Below are 19331 nucleotides of genomic sequence, written 5' to 3'. Positions count from 1 at the left end.
TTCCCTTGCCGGTCTAGGAATGGTAGAACGATGGGTTCGATGACGGTTTGGATGTACCGTGCACTATTCAGTGTCCCCTCGACGATCACCAGTGGTGTACGGCCAGTGTAGGAGATCGCTCCCCACACCATGATGCCGGGTGTTGGCCCTGTGTGCCTCGGTCGTATGCAGTCCTGATTGTGGCGCTCACCTGCACGGCGCCAAACACGCATACGACCATCATTGGCACCAAGGCAGAAGCGACTCTCATCGCTGAAGACGACACGTCTCCATTCGTCCCTCCATTCACGCCTGTCGCGACACCACTGGAGGCGGGCTGCACGGTGTTGGGGCGTGAGCGGAAGACGGCCTAACGGTGTGCGGGACCGTAGCCCAGCTTCATGGAGACGGTTGCGAATGGTCCTCGCCGATACCCCAGGAGCAACAGTGTCCCTAATTTGCTGGGAAGTGGCGGTGCGGTCCCCTACGGCACTGCGTAGGATCCTACGGTCTTGGCGTGCATCCGTGCGTCGCTGCGGTCCGGTCCCAGGTCGACGGGCACGTGCACCTTCCGCCGACCACTAGCGACAACATCGATGTACTGTGGAGACCTCACGCCCCACGTGTTGAGCAATTCGGCGGTACGTCCACCCGGCCTCCCGCATGCCCACTATACGCCCTCGCTCAAAGTCCGTCAACTGCACATACGGTTCACGTCCACGCTGTCGCGGCATGCTACCAGTGTTAAAGACTGCGATGGAGCTCCGTATGCCACGGCAAACGGGCTGACACTGACGGCGGCGGTGCACAAATGCTGCGCAGCTAGCGCCATTCGACGGCCAACACCGCGGTTCCTGGTGTGTCCGCTGTGCCGTGCGTGTGATCATTGCTTGTACAGCTCTCTCGCAGTGTCCGGAGCAAGTATGGTGGGTCTGACACACCGGTGTCAATGTGTTCTTTTTTCCATTTCCAGGAGTGTATTAGAAACGTTTCATCTGTAAATGGCTTCTAATTGTGAACTGGGAGACACGATAGTTTGCGCGACGGAAGTGACAAACAATGCCAGTATAGCTCCGTGTGCTGTACTGCTGGCAGGAGCGATTCAGGCCGATAGATGTGAAATGCCAGCTACTGTACATCGGGCTATATTCTGTACAGTTCCGCCAATTTTACCTCTTACAAAGTGTCTTCCAGGAATTATTCAGTTCCGGCGTTAGCCTCCCTTTCCTGTCTGCGCTCTTACCTGAACTCTGACAAAAGCCATCCTTTCGTTCCTGCTGACTTCCCGCCACCTGATTCTTTTCCGTGTCTGGGAGTCTTAGCTTCTGTGCAAGGGCTGCTAGAACGTTCCCTGCACTCAGCTCTTGTGAGCCCATCCTCGTAACGCTTTCGGCAGGCTTATGCCAGTTCGCAAAGCTCCCACTTGTTGCTTCAGCGCTTTGCGCGTAATTCTGATCCAGACCATCAACAGCACCGTTACACGAGCGTCTCAGAAATTTCTAAAATTACTGCAACGTCTTTAATGCCTTAACTCCCTCGAGTAATTTCGTCATACAGGCTCCGCTCCATGTAAATTTGGAATTCAAGCGGCAGCTTCTTCTGACATTGTAACCGAGGCGTTTCCCCACATGGAGTCATCGTCAGGGAAGACGAACTGTCGTTCGATGCGGAATATCAAGGGCAAACTGCAGTACATATCTGGACACACAGTGTCTGAATATCGACCTGCTGACATGAATATCCACTACATCATTGCAATGAAATCCTCGTATAATTTTCTTTGTAAATCAAAATGATCACCGTTATTCTGAAACGTCCACGAGATATTATGGTTTGCACTAGTAAATAAAATAAATTGGCCCATGTGAGCTACCGATTAATTAACGGGAAGTGTATATTCGAAGGTTGGACAAGGTGATAGGTAGCGCATTACTCTGAAGTACGTCATTCATGGAGATACTTCTGATTAATCTAAAACCATAGAGGTTGCTCTTTCTATTCTTACTTGTTTGGAGATTACATTAAGAAGGCACAATCTGTAATTAAAGAAGGACAAAACTGAAACATTTCTTGTAAGCAAGACAGGAATATTAGCACAGATAGCTGTGGTTAATAAATTGCTGGACAATAATTTACTTATTTGAAAGCAAAATAACGAGAGACGCCTTGCGGAAGATGGCAGTTAGTAGTAAAATACTCCAGGCAAAAATAGCTTTACATTAGAAGTTAAAACTGTTTGCTTAATAACGAGCAGTGAAGGTGTTAATCAAAGGCACCTAATTAATTTCACGTTGATTTTCATAAATTCCACTTCCAACTTCATTGCAATTTACAATTCTCTTGATGGAAACACATCTAGGTCTTCTGAGTTCATCTTGCTGTTTTTCTTTGAGGGCTGCAGTTTACTTTGTCTGAACGATTAATTGGTTTCTTGTGTTTACTTTTTTTGTGTAACTTCACCTTTCAACCGTCCGCCGTAGCAAGGACCATAGGGGGTACAATCCAGAAAATTGGAAATTTGTGGTAAGGTCAAACTGCTGAGGTCGCTAAGCTTACACACTATTTAATGCAACTTAAACTAAGGACGACACACACACACACACACACACACACACACACACACACACACACACACATATGCCCGAGGGAGGACTCGAACCTCCAACGGGGGAAGCCGCGCAGACCGTGACAAGACCCCTTAGACCGCGCGGCCAATCCAGAAACCTTTGTAGCCAAGGGACGTGACCAATTCTGCTGATCCATCTTCTGAGGGTTGTTACGTTTAAGATGGTGTGTCACCTGACGACTAGAATGTGCAGGGACCCCATCACACTGTAAGAATATACCCATACTTGTAACCGAACGAACCTCTTATTGTAACGGTGAAAGCTCGTTTTCAGGAAAGTGTAACATGGCCTTGTAAGACGATGTGACCCAGTCAACTGACCATCCATGATAATACCCCACACATTTATAGAGAAGCGTTCTTGAAGACATGTCCTCACAAAGGCAAGTGGGTTCTTGTGGGACCACCGATGCGAGTTACGTGTGTTGTTGATTTCTTAATGAGTGAAAGTATCTTGATAATCGAATAGTATTAACGGGATTACTTGGCGATTTGAAATTAGTCAAAGACAAAATTTCAGTCATCTACCTTCGTCTCCTTCTCCAAGGAGTTGAATTTGTTGTATATGATAATGGTAGCAGCAATGTGTATAAAATAACTGCCATATTGTTGTGTGTGAAACACCATGACGTGTAGAAATTGTGTGTGTACTTGTTGAATGATTACGTTCTTTAAACTGAACAGTGTGCTTTACTTCATCCCCTCTCTATTCATTTACACCAGGGACGGCCTACATTTTGGCTCACGGGCCACGCCCGGGCCTAAGTGCTAAAGCGCTCAGCCTCGCTGCACATTTCCTCCACCGCCAAGCCACACTGTCTGAGTGGGAAGAGGGGGAAGAGAGGAAAACGGCAAACGCGCCCGATTTAAATGGCAGTGCAGTCGCACTGCATGTGACTTGGTTTCATATTTCACATTTGTCAACAACATACTTTGCAGTAATATATGAAATTTCCATACTCTTACTTCAGTTCCATACAACTGACAGTGGAATAATTGGTGCGACTTCAGACATTTTACTATTCGTACCACCAATTTTTTTACGTGCTCCATGTCTGCAAATTTAGCACAAAGTGCTTCGTGATGTTGAGAACAGTGAATCCCGTCTGTCGATAGTTTTAATTTTTCGCTCTTTCACTATCAACTAAACCTTTAAAATCTTTCTGTGCGGTACTGTAATGTCCTTTCAAAGCAGATATGCTGTACCTGTTACTGATGTGTATAGAGAAATCGCATCCCTCTCTTTGCTCACTCCCATTCACTTCAAAGGATTGTGATTATAGATCGCTAGACTGCCTCTTTTTATGTAAACAGCCACTGTACCTGTGATCATCCTTCATAGCATGAACAAATAGCGAAGGGTAAACAGCGCGGACAGTACGATTCTGCCGAACTAAAGAGAGTTGTGGCGACTGAAAAATGCCGCACCGCAATGCTACATGAAACGTGGCGCTGTTCCGGGTACTTCCGAAAAAGACCGAGCAAAACCGAATGACGAGCGCGGCCCTGACCTGCACGTGACCCGCACACACTGCGCGCGTGAAGTCTGGCACGCCGCGACCGGCCCTGATTTACACGGTCACATGTACAACTGCTGGGCACCGCACCAGTCGCACGTGCTTCAGTGGTAACACGAGTAAATACTCTTTAATCTGGTAGTCTGTAGTCACGAAATCATGTGCAATATTCTCTGGGGGCGACAGTAGCTTTTCCATTACAAAACCCGTACGCAGATGCCAAACCGGCATGCTCGTCAATTGTAAATATGTGTGGGATGCTTAAACGAAACACTAAAACTGGCCATCAAATCGTAGTCATAGTAAATTTTTTGGAAAAGTAAATTTTGTAGACTCAGGCATAACTTCCAACCTTCAACAAAAGTGGCAGTTGATAAATGAACTTATACCAACTGGAGAACAAGCACACGAAATGAAAACTTATTCCAGTAACTAGCTGTATGTCTGTAACTCATAAAAATTGGATACATGATATACGAAATGTTTTATTCGAATTGGTCGGTACTACCACTCTTAAAAATTTACTGTTACATCTGAAACGCCCAGTACATGTCATTAGCATCAGTGTAAGAGTAGCTTTTAGTTTATTCTAAATCGTTTACATCACCTGCATATCTGTGAACGGGGGTCGTCCCTTAAAATCAAAAGAGCCAGGATGAAAGAAGCTAAAAAAATTACGGTATTGTGAAATAAAATAAAATTGATAACCAAAATAAATGCAGTATCTTCGAAAGGGCACGTCTTTGCACACTCGTGAAATCAAAACCTGCTGCTGGCTAACATTCAGTAACATAAAATTACCAGATATGCAGCAACCAGGGCACATATTGGTTGAAAGCACCGATGATGGCTGTTAATCAGTTGAAATCGATTTGCATAAGTGAATAAATAAAACATGATTTTGCGACTGGTTGCTGCATATTTGGTAATTTTATGGTTTAGTCGCTGCACGACTTGGGAACCACATGGAGCCCACCATTCGTTCTGTAACATGTTTGTCGAGCTTTTGCTGCTGTGTCCTTTTCCGCTCTTCGGCTATACCACTTCATTCTCTGGAGAGGATTCCTGTGAGAGCGCTGTACAAGTTTCAACTGATACCAAGTGTGCTGAATTGAGAGTTTACAAGGTAGACGGTGTATACTTATGCATTTTGGTTTCGAATGAACAAACCATCGCAGTGGACAATATGTTAGAGAATCCCCTCCTGATCGTGCGCAGCCGTCAAATTACTTTCGATGGCAGTGCGGGGTAACCGGTTTTGCTATATGGCGCTGGCTCCACACATGGCTAGATTAGATTAGATTAGATTAGATTAATACTAGTTCCATGGATCATGAATACGATATTTCGTAATGATGTGGAACGAGTCAAATTTTCCAATACATGACATAATTAAGTTAATTTAACAACATACTTAAGTTAATACAACAACTTTTTCATTTTTTGTTTTTTTTATTTTTATTTTTTTTATTTTTTAAATATTTTTTTAAAATTTTTTTTTAAATTTATATCTAAAAATTCCTCTATGGAATAGAAGGAGTTGTCATTCAGAAATTCTTTTAATTTCTTCTTAAATACTTGTTGGTTATCTGTCAGACTTTTGATACTATTTGGTAAGTGACCAAAGACTTTAGTGCCAGTATAATTCACCCCTTTCTGTGCCAAAGTTAGATTTAATCTTGAATAGTGAAGATCATCCTTTCTCCTAGTATTGTAGTTATGCACACTGCTATTACTTTTGGATTGGGTTTGGTTGTTAATAACAAATTTCATAAGCGAGTATATATACTGAGAAGCTACTGTGAATATCCCTAGATCCTTAAATAAATGTCTGCAGGATGATCTTGGGTGGACTCCAGCTATTATTCTGATTACACGCTTTTGTGCAATAAATACTTTATTCCTCAGTGGTGAATTACCCCAAAATATGATGCCATATGAAAGCAACGAGTGAAAATAGGCGTAGTAAGCTAATTTACTAAGATGTTTATCACCAAAATTTGCAATGACCCTTATTGCATAAGTAGCTGAACTCAAACGTTTCAGCAGATCATCAATGTGTTTCTTCCAATTTAATCTCTCATCAATGGACACACCTAAAAATTTGGAATATTCTACCTTAGCTATATGCTTCTGATTAAGGTCTATATTTATCAGTGGCGTCATACCATTCACTGTACAAAACTGTATGTATTGTGTCTTATCAAAATTCAGTGAGAGTCCGTTGACAAGGAACCACTTAGTAATTTTCTGAAAGACAGCACTGACAATTTCATCAGTTAATTCTTGTTTGTCAGGCGTGATTACTATACTCGTATCATCAGCAAAGACTACTAAACCCGTGGGGACCGAAATCGTGAGCGTTGCGTTGGTAGCTGGCCTCCACACGCTTCTGCGATGATCATCACATATCAAAGAAATCCGGCACGCTTCAGTGGGTCGAATTTGACGCCATTGATCAGGTTGTTTCCGACGTGATCCCTTGACCACCTCCTTCATGCACGATTGTGCTCGGTTGAGGGGGGGGGGGGGGGAGGGAGAGATTGTGTTGTTGTCACAGAAGACGGCAACTGGCCAAACGGATCGTGTGGGGACGGTTGCATGCTCTGACTCAACACAGCCTTCACAATTGTCATCAAGAAGGCAGCACCCAGATATGTTGCTTCGTCCTTGAGTCCGCAGCTCGTGGTCGTGCTGTAGCGTTCTCGCTTCCCGCGCCCGGGTTCCCGGGTTCGATTCCCGGCGGGGTCAGGGATTTTCTCTGCCTCGTGATGACTGGGTGTTGTGTGATGTCCTTAGGTTGGTTAGGCTTAAGTAGTTCTAAGTTCTAGGGGACTGATGACCATAGATGTTAAGTCCCATAGTGCTCAGAGCCATTTGAACCATTTGAGTCCTGTCGAATAAACACTGGAAATCCCGACAGAGGATACAGGCAGAATGTCACTGCAAATCATCTGGAACTGATCACTGGAAGATGCCTTTGAGATCTCAGTTATCATAGACCACTTGTGAGTCATAATTTTCTTGGTCGCAATCATCTGTTGGTATTTTAGGCCACAAGTGACCTACGTAGCTGAGCCCAATTCTACAGGTGACTTCCCTTTCTAACAATACTTTTTGTTTCTAAAATGACGTAGTATGAGCTTCAAATGGCCCATCAAGGTATGTTGTCAGACTGAGGAGCAGTGTACATAAAGTGTTTCTATTCGTGAGAGTACATACAGCACGCCCCCACTGAACTGTAGTTAACGTATTTTTATCTCCATTGCACAGCTGGCTGTAAGTAGCGATTTGCGATGGTCAAACGAGTATTGATACAGAATTTCTGTCATACTCATAGGAGTGCAAGTCCTGAGAATGGGACAAAACTTTTTTGAGCTATTTATTATCAGTATAATAATTAATTGAAACCCTCAGCTGCCGACAGATGTTATTCATACACCTCGATGGGGTCAGCTGAAAATGGTTGCCCCGACCGGGACTCGAACCCGGGATCTCCTGCTTATTTGGAAGACGCCTTATCCATCTGAGCCACCGAGGACACAGATGAATAGCGCGACTGCAGGGACGTATCCCTTGCACGCTTCCCGTGAGACCCACATTCCCAACTGTCCACAATTCTACATATGTGATGTCCTAATAAATATTTGCCTATGTACTCATGACTCGTGCACACAGAAGCTGCACGGTCATCAGTGGTATCTGTTTTTTCGAGAACAGTTACTATCTTCGTGTATATATACAGGCTGAGTCACCTAAGGTTACCGCTGGATATATTTCGTAAACCACATCAAATACTGACGAACCGATTCCACAGACCGAACGTGAGGAGAGGGGCTAGTGTAATACAAACCATACAAAAATGCATGGAATTATGTTTTTTAACACAAACCTACGTTTTTTTAAATGGAACCACGTTAGTTTTGTTAGCACATCTGAACATATAAACAAATGCGTAATCAGTGCCGTTTGTTGCATTGTAGAACGTTAATTACATCCGGAGATATTGTAACCTAAAGTTGACGCTTGAAACCTCCGACGTTCAGTTGCGTGTTGTAACAAACACGGGCCACGGTCGGCGAGCAGCATCTGCAGGGACGTGTTTACGATGACGGCCGTGTTTATGAGTGTGGCTGTAGTGCACTGTTGTGGTTTGGTCTAGCTGTCGCAGTGTCCGCATGTAGCGCTTGCTGCTATTGTTATTCTGCATTCGTCTCCGCACGCAGACCAACTGTAGTACACCGTGTTACCAGACGTCTGTGATAGTATAGTGTTGTAGGAACTGTGACCATGGTGTATTCGAACTCTGAAAAGGTGGAGATGATACTCATCTGTGGCTAGTGTCGACGAAATGCAGCTGAAGCCTGCAGGGTGTATGCAGAACGGTACCCGGACAGAGAGCATCCAACGTGCCGCACATTGCAAAACATCTACCGCCAACTGTATGCAACAGGTATGGTCGTAGCACGCAAACGGATCCGTAACAGGCCCGTCACAGGAGAAGCGGGTGCAGTTGGTGTGTTAGCTGCTGTTGCCATGAACCCACACATGAGTACACGGGACATTGCGAGAGCCGGTGGACTGAGTCAAAGTAGTGTCATGCGCATACTGCATCGTCACCGCTTTCACCCGTTTCATGTGTCGCTACATCAGCAATTACATGGTGATGGCTTTAATCATCGAGTGCGATTCTGTCAATGGGCATTAACAGAGAATGCGTTGCAGTTCTACCTGTTTACCGATGAAGCGGGTTTCACAAACCACGGGGCAGTGAATCTACGGAACATGCATTACTGGTCCGTGGACAATCCTCGCTGGCTCAGACAGGTAGAGCGACAGCGACCGTGGACTGTAAATGTATGGTGCGGAATCATTGACGACCACCTCATTGGTCCCCACTTCATTGCAGGGGCCCAAACAACTGCAACATACATCGCGTTTCTACAGAATGATCTGCAAATTTTGCTCGAAAATGTCCCACTGGAAACGCGTCGACGTATGTGGTATCAGCATGATGGTGCACCTGCACATTCCACAATTAACACTAGGCTGATCCTTGACAGGATGTTCGACTGGCGTTTCATAGGACGTGGAGGACGCATAAATTGGCCAGCCCGTTCCCCTGATCTTACACCTCGGGACTTTTCTGTGGGGTACGTTAAAGGAGAATGTGTACCGCGATGTGCCTACAACCCCAGAGTATATGAAACAACGTATTGTGGCAGCCTGCGGCGACTTTACACCAGATGTCCCGCTGCGTGTACGACATTCATTACACCAGAGATTGCAATTGTGTGCAGCAAATGATGGCCACCACATTGAACATCTATTGGCCTGACATGTCAGGACACACTCTATTCAACTCCGTAATTGAAAACGGAAACCACTTGTGTACGTGTACCTCACACCTCACGGTAATGTACATGTGCGTCAGTGAAAAAGACCAGTAAAAAGGTGTTAGCATGTGGCCGTAATGTGCTGTTCCAGTCTCTTCTGTACCTAAGGTGCATCACCGTTCCCTTTGGATCCCTACGTAATTCGGTGCTCTCCGATACACACGATCGAACAGCGGAGGAGTGGTAACTCAAGCGTCAACTTAGGTTACAATATCTCCGGATGTAACCTTTGGAAAATGCGTGCCACGTGTGGTCGCGCATTATCCTGTTGAAATATGGCTGTGGCCGAGCCCTGAAGGTAAGGAAGGACAACTGGCTCCAGCACCTCGGATATGTAGCGCCGGCTGTTTAAAGTACCGGCAATGCGTACTAGAGGCGTGCGAGAGTAATATCCTATACCGCCCCATACCATAATACCCGGTGCAAGACCAGTGTGGCGGTGCATAATGCAGCTGTCCAGCATCCTCTCTCCACGGTGTCTCCACACTCGAATCCGACCATCGTGGTGCTGCAGACAGAAGCGTGCCTCGTCAGTAAAGACAACGTCATTCCATTCTGCCGTCCACATCCGTCTGTCATCACAGCATTGGCGACGGAGACGTCTGTGATTCTGCGTCAGTGGTAGACGAAGCAATGGACGTCTTGCGGACAGACCACTCTGCTGTAAACGGCGTCGAATGGTACCCGCAGACACTGGATGATGCGTTACAGACGCAATGTGCTGTGCTATGGTTCGGGATGTCACTGAGCGATCCGTCACTGCCATGCGCACAATTTGCCAATCAGCACGTGCAGTGGTGCACCGAGGTGAATGCGATCGACCACGTCGGTCCGTCGTACCCTCCTGCATCCAACGGTCACATATCCGCATTACAGTTGTTTGGTTTCGTCCAACACGACTAGCGATTTCTCTGTATGATAATCCACAATCTCGGTAAGCCACTATCCTTCCTCTGTCGAACTCGGGTACTTGATCAAAAGAAGTTCGCTGTTTTCTACGGAGCATAACTGATCGTCTTGTGAAACAACCACAAGGTAAACACACGTGCCGAACGTACACTCGTCGAAATCGCCAAGCCTTAAATGGCGCTATGAGGTGGCGCCACAGGCGCGCGTGATGTGCGTCTGCGCTGAAATTCTAATAAGTTGCATATCTCATCGCTGCAAACTCGTGGTGTAAATTTCACTTGATTCGGATGCTTCCTTCAGGGTGTTGCATTTACGGTGGCCAGCAGTGTATATATTGTCAGTATTCCTGTGATGCAGTTGCAGAAACTTACCTCCTGTCGCGCTACGATGTCTTTGATTGCGGCGGTCGGGAAAGTCCGTAACGAGAATCTGATACTGCGAGCCCACATTGTTTTTTGTTGAGTGACGCTATATGTGTGTGTTGCAGGTGCGGCCAGGAGACGCGCGTGATCCCCCGCATCCTGCAGATGCGCTCCCACTGGCTCAAGTCGCAGAAGGAGAGCGTCAGGCTGGAGGAGGCCGGGCTCTCCAAAGAGGTAAACCTAGCACTGCCAAAGTTCGTGCACATGTTCGTCACACAACTGGTATTAAATAATTTAAGCATTCGTTGCTTTCGAATTGATTGTCATCATCACTATGACATTGGTTCCCAACATGGGGCCGGCCACGGTGGCCGTGCGGTTCTGGCGCTGCAGTCCGGAACCGCGGGACTGCTACGGTCGCAGGTTTGAATCCTGCCTCGGCCATGGGTGTGTGTGATGTCCTTAGGTTAGTTAGGTTTAAGTAGTTCTAAGTTCTAGGGGACTGATGACCTCAGATGTTGAGTCCTGTAGTGCTCAGAGCCATTTGAACCATTTGAACCCAACATGGGAGTAATCTCTTCCTGAGGGGTGACATGTAACTTTCTGAGTCGTAGAAAGAAAGGACTTCAACAGTGTTTCGTTCACGTAACTAAATTATTTTCAAAAGATCATTAATACTATCACTATTTCGTTAGACTATAATGCTGATGTGCTTTGACCGAGCGGTTCTAGGCGCTTCAGTCTGGAACCACGCGACCGCTACGGTCGCACGTTAGATTCCTGCCTGGGGCATGAATGTGTGTGTTGTCCTTAGGTTAGTTAGATTTAAGTAGTTTTAAGTTCTAGGGGACTGATGACCTCAGATGTTGAGTCCCATAGTGCTCAGAACCATTTGTAACACTGATGGCTTGTTAGAGCAGAAGTACGTTTTTTGATGAGGACAGTATTGTATACTTCATATTATTGTTCTATCGGAAGTTGAAATCGTGGTAAAAACCTTCTGCCCATTGTGCTCAAGGCGCAGTACTTCTGCATAAACTACATAAGTGTCTGAAACTTCCTGGCAGATTAAAACTGTGTGCCGGTCCGAGACTCGAACTCGGGAACTTTGCCCTCCGCTGGCAAGTACTCTACCAACTGAGCTACCCAAACGTGACTCACGCCCCGTCCTCACAGCTTTACTTCTGCCAGTACCTCGTCTCCTACCTTCCAAACTTTACAGAAGGTCTCCTGCGAACCTTGCAGAACTAGCACTCCTGAAAGAAAGGATATTGCGGAGACATGGCTTAGCCACAGCCTAGGGGATGTTCAGCGCACACTCCGCTGCACAGTGGAAATCTAATTCTGGATACATAAGAGTCTGGTTACCAGATAATATAGCGCAAAAGTCGAGCCTGTAATTTTTTTCCAGTGAAGAAAAGTTTCAGTAAAGTTTGAAATGTGGATAAAGTTCGTTGAGAGTTGCTAAATGCTCTGTTTATCAAATACCAGACGAGAGTAGTGTCGGTAATTTGAGCGTCGCGAGTTCCGCTGCCTTCGACCCGTCCGGTTAGCCGAGCGAGTAAACGCGCGGCTTTTGGGATTCGGGGAGGCGAGCCTGCCCTGGATCCTAACGATATGGGCTGGTAAGCCTGCCAGCGTGGATGTGGTTTTTAGGCGGCTTGCCACATCCAGCCAGGTGAATACCAGTTTGGTACCCATGTGCCACCTCCAACACACGCTACGCAAATATTTAGAAAACGTTCTCGCACTTGAACATGTGATCTACTCTATACGCAGACAAATGGATTGCACACATTTTGTCCCAGGGGGAGTAATGTTGTTAGGAAGTGCATCGAGCTACCAATGGTCACTGACATTGCTTCATCACATGCAACAATGACAACACCGCGGTGAACTGGAACAGGGAAGGAAGATGATGATGATGATGATGATGATGATGATGATGATGATGATGACGATGATGATGACGACGACGACGACGACGACGACGACGACATATAGACAGTTTCTAACTTTCATAAAGTCCGCCCCCGGTAGCTGAGTGGTCAGCGCGACAGAATGTCAATTCTAAGGGCCCGGGTTCGATTCCCGGCTGAGTCGGAGATTTTCTCTGCTCAGGGACTGGGTGTTTGTTGTCCCAATCATCATCATTTCATCCTCATCGGCGCGCAAGTCGCCGAAGTAAACTGTCCTCCTCCGTAGCTGAGTGGTCAGCGCGTCTGAGAGCCATGCAGTGGGCCCGGGTTCGATTCCTGGGCGGCTCGGAGATTTTCACCGCTCCGGGACTGGGTTTTTGTTGTCATCATTGATGATGTACCGTCTTCAGAAAAATACTTGCAACTCGGCAGCCGAATTTCCCTCTGTGGGGACTTCTGGCTCTTTCGTTTCATACTTAAACTTCCGCTATTCGAGCCACTGTAGACGAAAAACTATTTACTGTATCGGTACCTAACTTTACAGGAATGATGTTCAGATTGTGCTCTGCAAAATTTGCGTTGTTGGCGCTGATTAGCGTCATGACTTGCTGTCAAGTGGTGGTACTGATACTGCGGCGTTGGGTTGAAACGCAACTATCAGTACGCATTGGTGTTGCTGGGTACGGAGAAAGTGAGCGGGGTTCCACTCGTAAAGCCGTTTTAATGCTGTTTTTCGCGAGCATCGACGTATTAAAGGAATACGCAGAAAACCTCTTTTCGCACCGGTGTTGAAGAATATGATTCCGAAGTTCGAATTAACTGGCGATTTGAATATTGGTCCGGGGCGAGGCCAATGGCCAGTTACACTGCAGATTGTTGAAGAAGTTACACCACCAGTTGTTGAGGAAGTTACAGTTGCCGTATCTGAGAATGCTGGACACAATCTGCGTTCTTCAAGCATTGCACGAACTGTCACGACAGCTGAACGTTCCGTGGTCCACCTTTCGAAAAATGCTGCGAACAATTGTGAAGTGGTATCTACACTAACTTTCAGGCTGTTGAGCCGCGCGGTCTCGGGCGTCCTGTCACGGTTCGCGCGGCTCCCCCCCCCCCCCCCCCCCCCTCCCCTACGTCCGATGTCCGAGTCCTCCCTCGGGCATGGGTGCGTGTGCTGTCCTTAGCGTAAGTTAGATTAAGTAGTGTGTAAGCTTAGGGTCCTATAAGATCTTACCACAAATTTCCAATTTCCAGGCTGTTGAGTACGCAGATGGTGGTGAGTGGTGAGCACGTTTGTAACATGGAACGTAAACACGTTACGCAATAAAAAATGCTACCTTCTAATGCAAAAATTGAAATAGATTTCTTCGTTGTTTCTCTTCGGCATGTCCTTACAAACGTTTGCACGAAGTTTGATTGTCCTACGATCTCTCGTTTTTCACGACCCACTCTGAAGTAGCGAAAGTTTAGTTATAACCACCATATACTTGTGTTAATATATTAAACCTTTGGCGTAAGATTTTACCTGTTAATGGCCAGACTATGGCAACATTTTAAGTGATTACGTTTAAGAGATCTGCTTCAGTTGTAGTAATTATTTGTTCAACACACTACCGGTTTCGGTGTTTTAAAATTCCACCTTCAGCTGCGTATGTTTTTGGTAACACATAACATGCGGTCGGGCCGAGCAAGAACTCCACGTAACTGCATCTTGGTGGCAACTGTTGCCATCGGCCAACCATGACCAGCTGGTTGTCGTTCACTCCGAGCGACTGCCCGACGGTGACCAGTTTCCGCAAAGATATGCAGCTATTTGGAGCCCTTGCTCTGACTGGCCCTACCGTATGTTATGCGTTACCAAATACAATAATTTTACACACCTGAAGGTGGGACTTTAAAATCCTGAAACCGGTCGTGGTTTCAATAAATAAACCCTCTTCCTGACACCAACCGCCACTTCATATACGGCGACGGCTACTTACAGTGCGTCAGGCGTATAAAACTTTGTCCACACCATACACACCTGCATACAATACCGTTGTTCCGCCTCCTCTGGCACGGCTATTTCATAACCGACAACGTGCGACGCAGCCCTATGGGATTCGCGCAACGGATTACTTCTCTGCGATATCTATGGCTGGTCTTCGTGTTTTACGTCGCGGTTGGAGCAAATTTCCACCTTGGCTCCTCCGGAGACCCAGACTTATTTTAGATTTGACTAATTTTAAGAAAGATAGCACACCAGATTTTACATTCCAGTCTCTGTTTTTAAACATTTTAGATGTGCATCACGGTTTCACCGTCGTTTACACTGATGGCTCCAAACAGAAGACTTTCTTTGGCTGTTCTGTAGTGTTCCCTGATCATGTTACCCTGATTCACGTCCCTGCTGAATATACCGTTTTCGCAGCGGAGCTCCGCGCGATCCTGAAGGCACTGGAGCAGATGCATCGTGTTCGGGGCAATCGATTTGTTCTCTGCTCCGATTCTCTTAGTGCCTTACAATCACTGCAGAATTTGTACCCAACTGAGGAGATGGTCCAGCTGATATCTTACCAACTGTACTTGCTCCAACGGCGGGGTGAGGAGGTGTCCTTCTGCTGGGGCCTGGTGATGTAGGGATATGGGTCAATGAACAGGCTGATCGGGCTGCCAAGGAGGCCTGCAGAGAGCAGGATGTGGTCCAGTGTCCTATTCCCTTGAAGTCTGTCATCTATGCACTCTACAGGAAGTGCATGGATTTGTAGGAGGAAGAATGGCTGGCGGTGATGGCCAATTATCTGCGGTTCGTGAAGTCAACAACTCGGCCGTGGCGTTCCTCCTGCCGGTCGCTCAGGCGGGAAGAAGTGACTCTCACACATGGCTATTTACTACGGCGGAAGGATCTTCCGTTTTGTGATGTGCACATCTCTGTCCGCCACATTTTAACAGACTGCATTTTATACCGTGATGCAAGGGCAGAAGCACAGGTTGATGGGGATCTGTCTTGTGTTTTAGGGAACGATGGGACGTGTGTGTTTAGGATTTTAAAGTTTTGTAATGTGTCTGGACTCTGGCCTAAACTTTCAGGCTGGAGGTTTTAGTGTATTGCAGAGTGGCTGGCTCCTCCCTTTTCTCCTTGCGGTCAGCCAACCATTTCCATCTTATATATTGTTTTAGCTCCCTCGGCCACTTTGTTCCTGTGTGGTCCATGTTTTACTGCTGACGACGTGCTTCGTCCCACGCTTCGGTGTCGGTAGGCACATATTTTTCAAACCTTGTTACCTGCGTCTTATTTTCTGTTTTATCTTACTCTTCTGAGTATTTTCTTGACACCCGTCTCACTATGTTGCTGAGCGGGCGCTGAAGACCTTGCTGTCGTGCGCCCAAAAACTCCCTACTACTACTACTACTACTACTACTACTACTACTCTTCCTGACATCCAGATTTACGTCTTCCGTGATTTCCTTAAATCGCTCCAGGCAAATGCCGGGATTGTCCCTTCGAAAGGGCACGGCGATTTCCATGCCCGATCTTGACCCAATCCGACTTTGGGCTCCGTCTCTAAGGTCCTCGATGCTGAAGCGGTGTTCCTTCCTTCTTCCTTTTTTTTTTTTTTTTTTTTTTTTTGGATAAACAGTTGCTACATTTGAAGCGGATCTCTTTAATTAACTAATTATGCCTCTCAGCTACGGATGTCCTGCATACCAAATCTGGAAGATTTTAAAATTTTAAACTCAGTCAATAACTGTACGAGACACTGAAAAATGACATTTTTGCTGCCCCGGAAAGCCGTTAAGTAGGCCCTGCGACTGTGACTCTTCCAGCTGTTTACACTGGTGCGTGTCCGCAGGTGCTGGACTCTGCGATCGCGGCGTTCTGCCTGGAGATCATCGCCCGGCACGGCGACCCGGCGCCGCGCCTCTGCAACAAGGACCCGCTGACGCTCAAGTCGGCCGCCTACCTGTCCGAGCTCTTCCCCAACGCCAAGTTCATCTTCATGCTGCGCGACGGCCGCGCCACCGTCCACTCCATCATCTCCAGGAAGGTACGACACGCGCGCGCCAGGGCTGTGCTCTGCACCGTTTCCTACACTCATCAGCTACAGGGTGTTTCAAAAATGACCGGTATATTTGAAACGGCAATAAAAACTAAACGAGCAGCGGTAGAAATACACCGTTTGTTGCAATATGCTTGGGACAACAGTACATTTTCAGGCGGACAAACTTTCCAAATTACAGTAGCTACAATTTTCAACAACAGATGGCGCTGCGGTCTGGGAAGCTCTATAGTACGATATTTTCCACATATCCACCATGCGTAGCAATAATATGGCGTAGTCTCTGAATGAAATTACCCGAAACCTTTGACAACGTGTCTGGCGGAATGGCTTCACATGCAGATGAGATGTACTGCTTCAGCTGTTCAATTGTTTCTGGATTCTGGCGGTACACCTGGTCTTTCAAGTGTCCCCACAGAAAGAAGTCACAGGGGTTCATGTCTGGCGAATAGGGAGGCCAATCCACGCCGCCTCCTGTATGTTTCGGATAGCCCAAAGCAATCACACGATCATCGAAATATTCATTCAGGAAATTAGAGACGTCGGCCGTGCGATGTGGCCGGGCACCATCTTGCATAAACCACGAGGTGTTCGCAGTGTCGTCTGAGGCAGCTTGTACCGCCACAAATTCACGAAGAATGTCCAGATAGCGTGATGCAGTAATCGTTTCGGATCTGAAAAATGGGCCAATGATTCCTTTGGAAGAAATGGCGGCCCAGACCAGTACTTTTTGAGGATGCAGGGACGATGGGACTGCAACATGGGGCTTTTCGGTTCCCCATATGCGCCAGTTCTGTTTATTGACGAAGCCGTCCAGGTAAAAATAAGCTTCGTCAGTAAACCAAATGCTGCTACCTTTCCAGCACGTTCATCCGTCACGTTCCCAGTCCGTTGAAATTTTTCAAACAGATCCTTTATTGTATCGCTTTTCGGTCCTTTGGTTACATTAAATCTCCGTTGAAAACTTCGTCTTGTTGCAACAACACTGTGTTCTAGGCGGTGGAATTCCAACACCAGAAAAATCCTCTGTTCTAAGGAATAAACCATGTTGTCTACAGCACACTTGCACGTTGTGAACAGCACACGCTTACACCAGAAAGACGACGTACAGAATGGCGCACCCACAGACTGCGTTGTCTTCTATATCTTTCACATCACTTGCAGCGCCATCTGTTGTTGAAAATTGTAACTACTGTAATTTCGAAAGTTTTTTCCGCCTGAAAATGTACTGTTGTCCCAAGCATATTGCAACAAACGGTGTATTTCGATCGCTGCTCGTTTAGTTTTTATTGCCGTTTCAAATATACCGGTCATTTTTGAAACATCTGTACATAACAACAGAGCCGGCTTGTTCGAGCAGCGATGTCCGACGTACAAATCTTATGCAGTGCGCATGCGCTGCGGTGAACTGTTTTCACTTATTTAACACCGCTAGAAAGCTTCCCTGTCTCGGAAGAATTGAAACATAGCCGTTGTTCACAATGCGGAAATTCTGTGCGCTGTTTATCGGATTGTTCCTTTGTGAGGTCCAGTCTTACTAGTTACCGTATTACAATTTTCCTGATCCGAAAACATGATGATGATTCGAGGACTGCCGCCCTAAAATGTCTCACACATTCTGTATGTGAAGATGGTATATGTTCTTTCGGACATTTTAGAAAGAACAGATGCCATCTTCATATCGTTAAGGCTAATCGGCGGATGACCTCCTTCAGTGCCGATGCACATGAATTGCCTCAACTCTTACGGAACTCGGTGCATTGTCTGCCACGAGTAATGGGTATAATGGCAAGGGCACTACAAATGTAGTGTGTAAGTTGGGAATGTGGGTCTCACGGGGAGCTTGCCGGCTATAAGTCCCTGCAGTCACACTATCCTCTGTGCCCTCGGTGGCTGAGATGGATAGAGTGTATGCCATGTAAGCAGGAGATCCCGGGCTCGAGTCTCGGTCGGAGCACACATTTTCAACTGTCCCCGTTGATGTATGTCAACGCCTGTCAGCAGCTAATGGTATTGATTTAATTGTAATTTCATTCTCTATTTTGTGTAATTACAGAACGTATATACAACCACTTCGCTTGCACAAAATGTTTTCAGTTGACCACGGTTTCGATTGCACTAGGGCAGTATTCATCAGAATAAAAAGTTACATGGAATACATATAATCACACCATAGTTTAAAACGTCTGAGAAAAAGTGCTCTCGTTAAACAGAAATATCATAGGAATAAAAACTAAAATGTTAAAGTGTAACATGATTTACATTTTAGTTTTTATTCCTATGACGTTTCCGTTTGACGAGAGCACTTTTGCTCAGACGTTTTAAACTATGGTGTGACTACATGTAATCCATGTAACTTTTTATTCTGATGAAGTGCCATACCCTCATCATTGTCAGTCGTATTATCCAGAAACTTAAAGTTTCATTAGTATGTGTACTATTAAGCCTGCTCGCCTAGCCGCGCGGTCTATCGCGCTGCTTCCCGAGCAGAAAGGCGTGCCGGTCCCCGGCATGAATCCGCCCGGCGGATTAGTGTCGTGGTTCGGTGTGCCGGCCAGCCTGTGGATGGCTTTTAAGGCGGTTTTC

At 46.4% G+C, this 19331-nt stretch overlaps 1 protein-coding gene across 2 annotated transcripts in view; it reads left to right on the top strand.

Annotated features, from left to right (window-relative positions):
- Positions 1 to 19331, top strand: part of LOC126165243 (protein-tyrosine sulfotransferase-like) — a 1037382-nt gene that overhangs the window by 948102 nt on the left and 69949 nt on the right. For both annotated transcript variants that reach the window (XM_049920304.1, XM_049920303.1), the window contains exons 7-8: positions 10915 to 11023; positions 16539 to 16733. In XM_049920304.1, coding sequence (XP_049776261.1) covers positions 10915 to 11023; positions 16539 to 16733 — 304 coding nt within the window. The remainder of the gene's footprint in view (positions 1 to 10914; positions 11024 to 16538; positions 16734 to 19331) is intronic.

This window comes from Schistocerca cancellata, chromosome 1 (assembly GCF_023864275.1).
Source record: "Schistocerca cancellata isolate TAMUIC-IGC-003103 chromosome 1, iqSchCanc2.1, whole genome shotgun sequence".
Classification (NCBI taxonomy): Eukaryota; Metazoa; Arthropoda; class Insecta; order Orthoptera; family Acrididae; genus Schistocerca; species Schistocerca cancellata.
The sequence above is the reverse complement of the archived record's forward strand: the minus strand, read 5'-3'. Positions and strand labels throughout refer to the sequence as shown.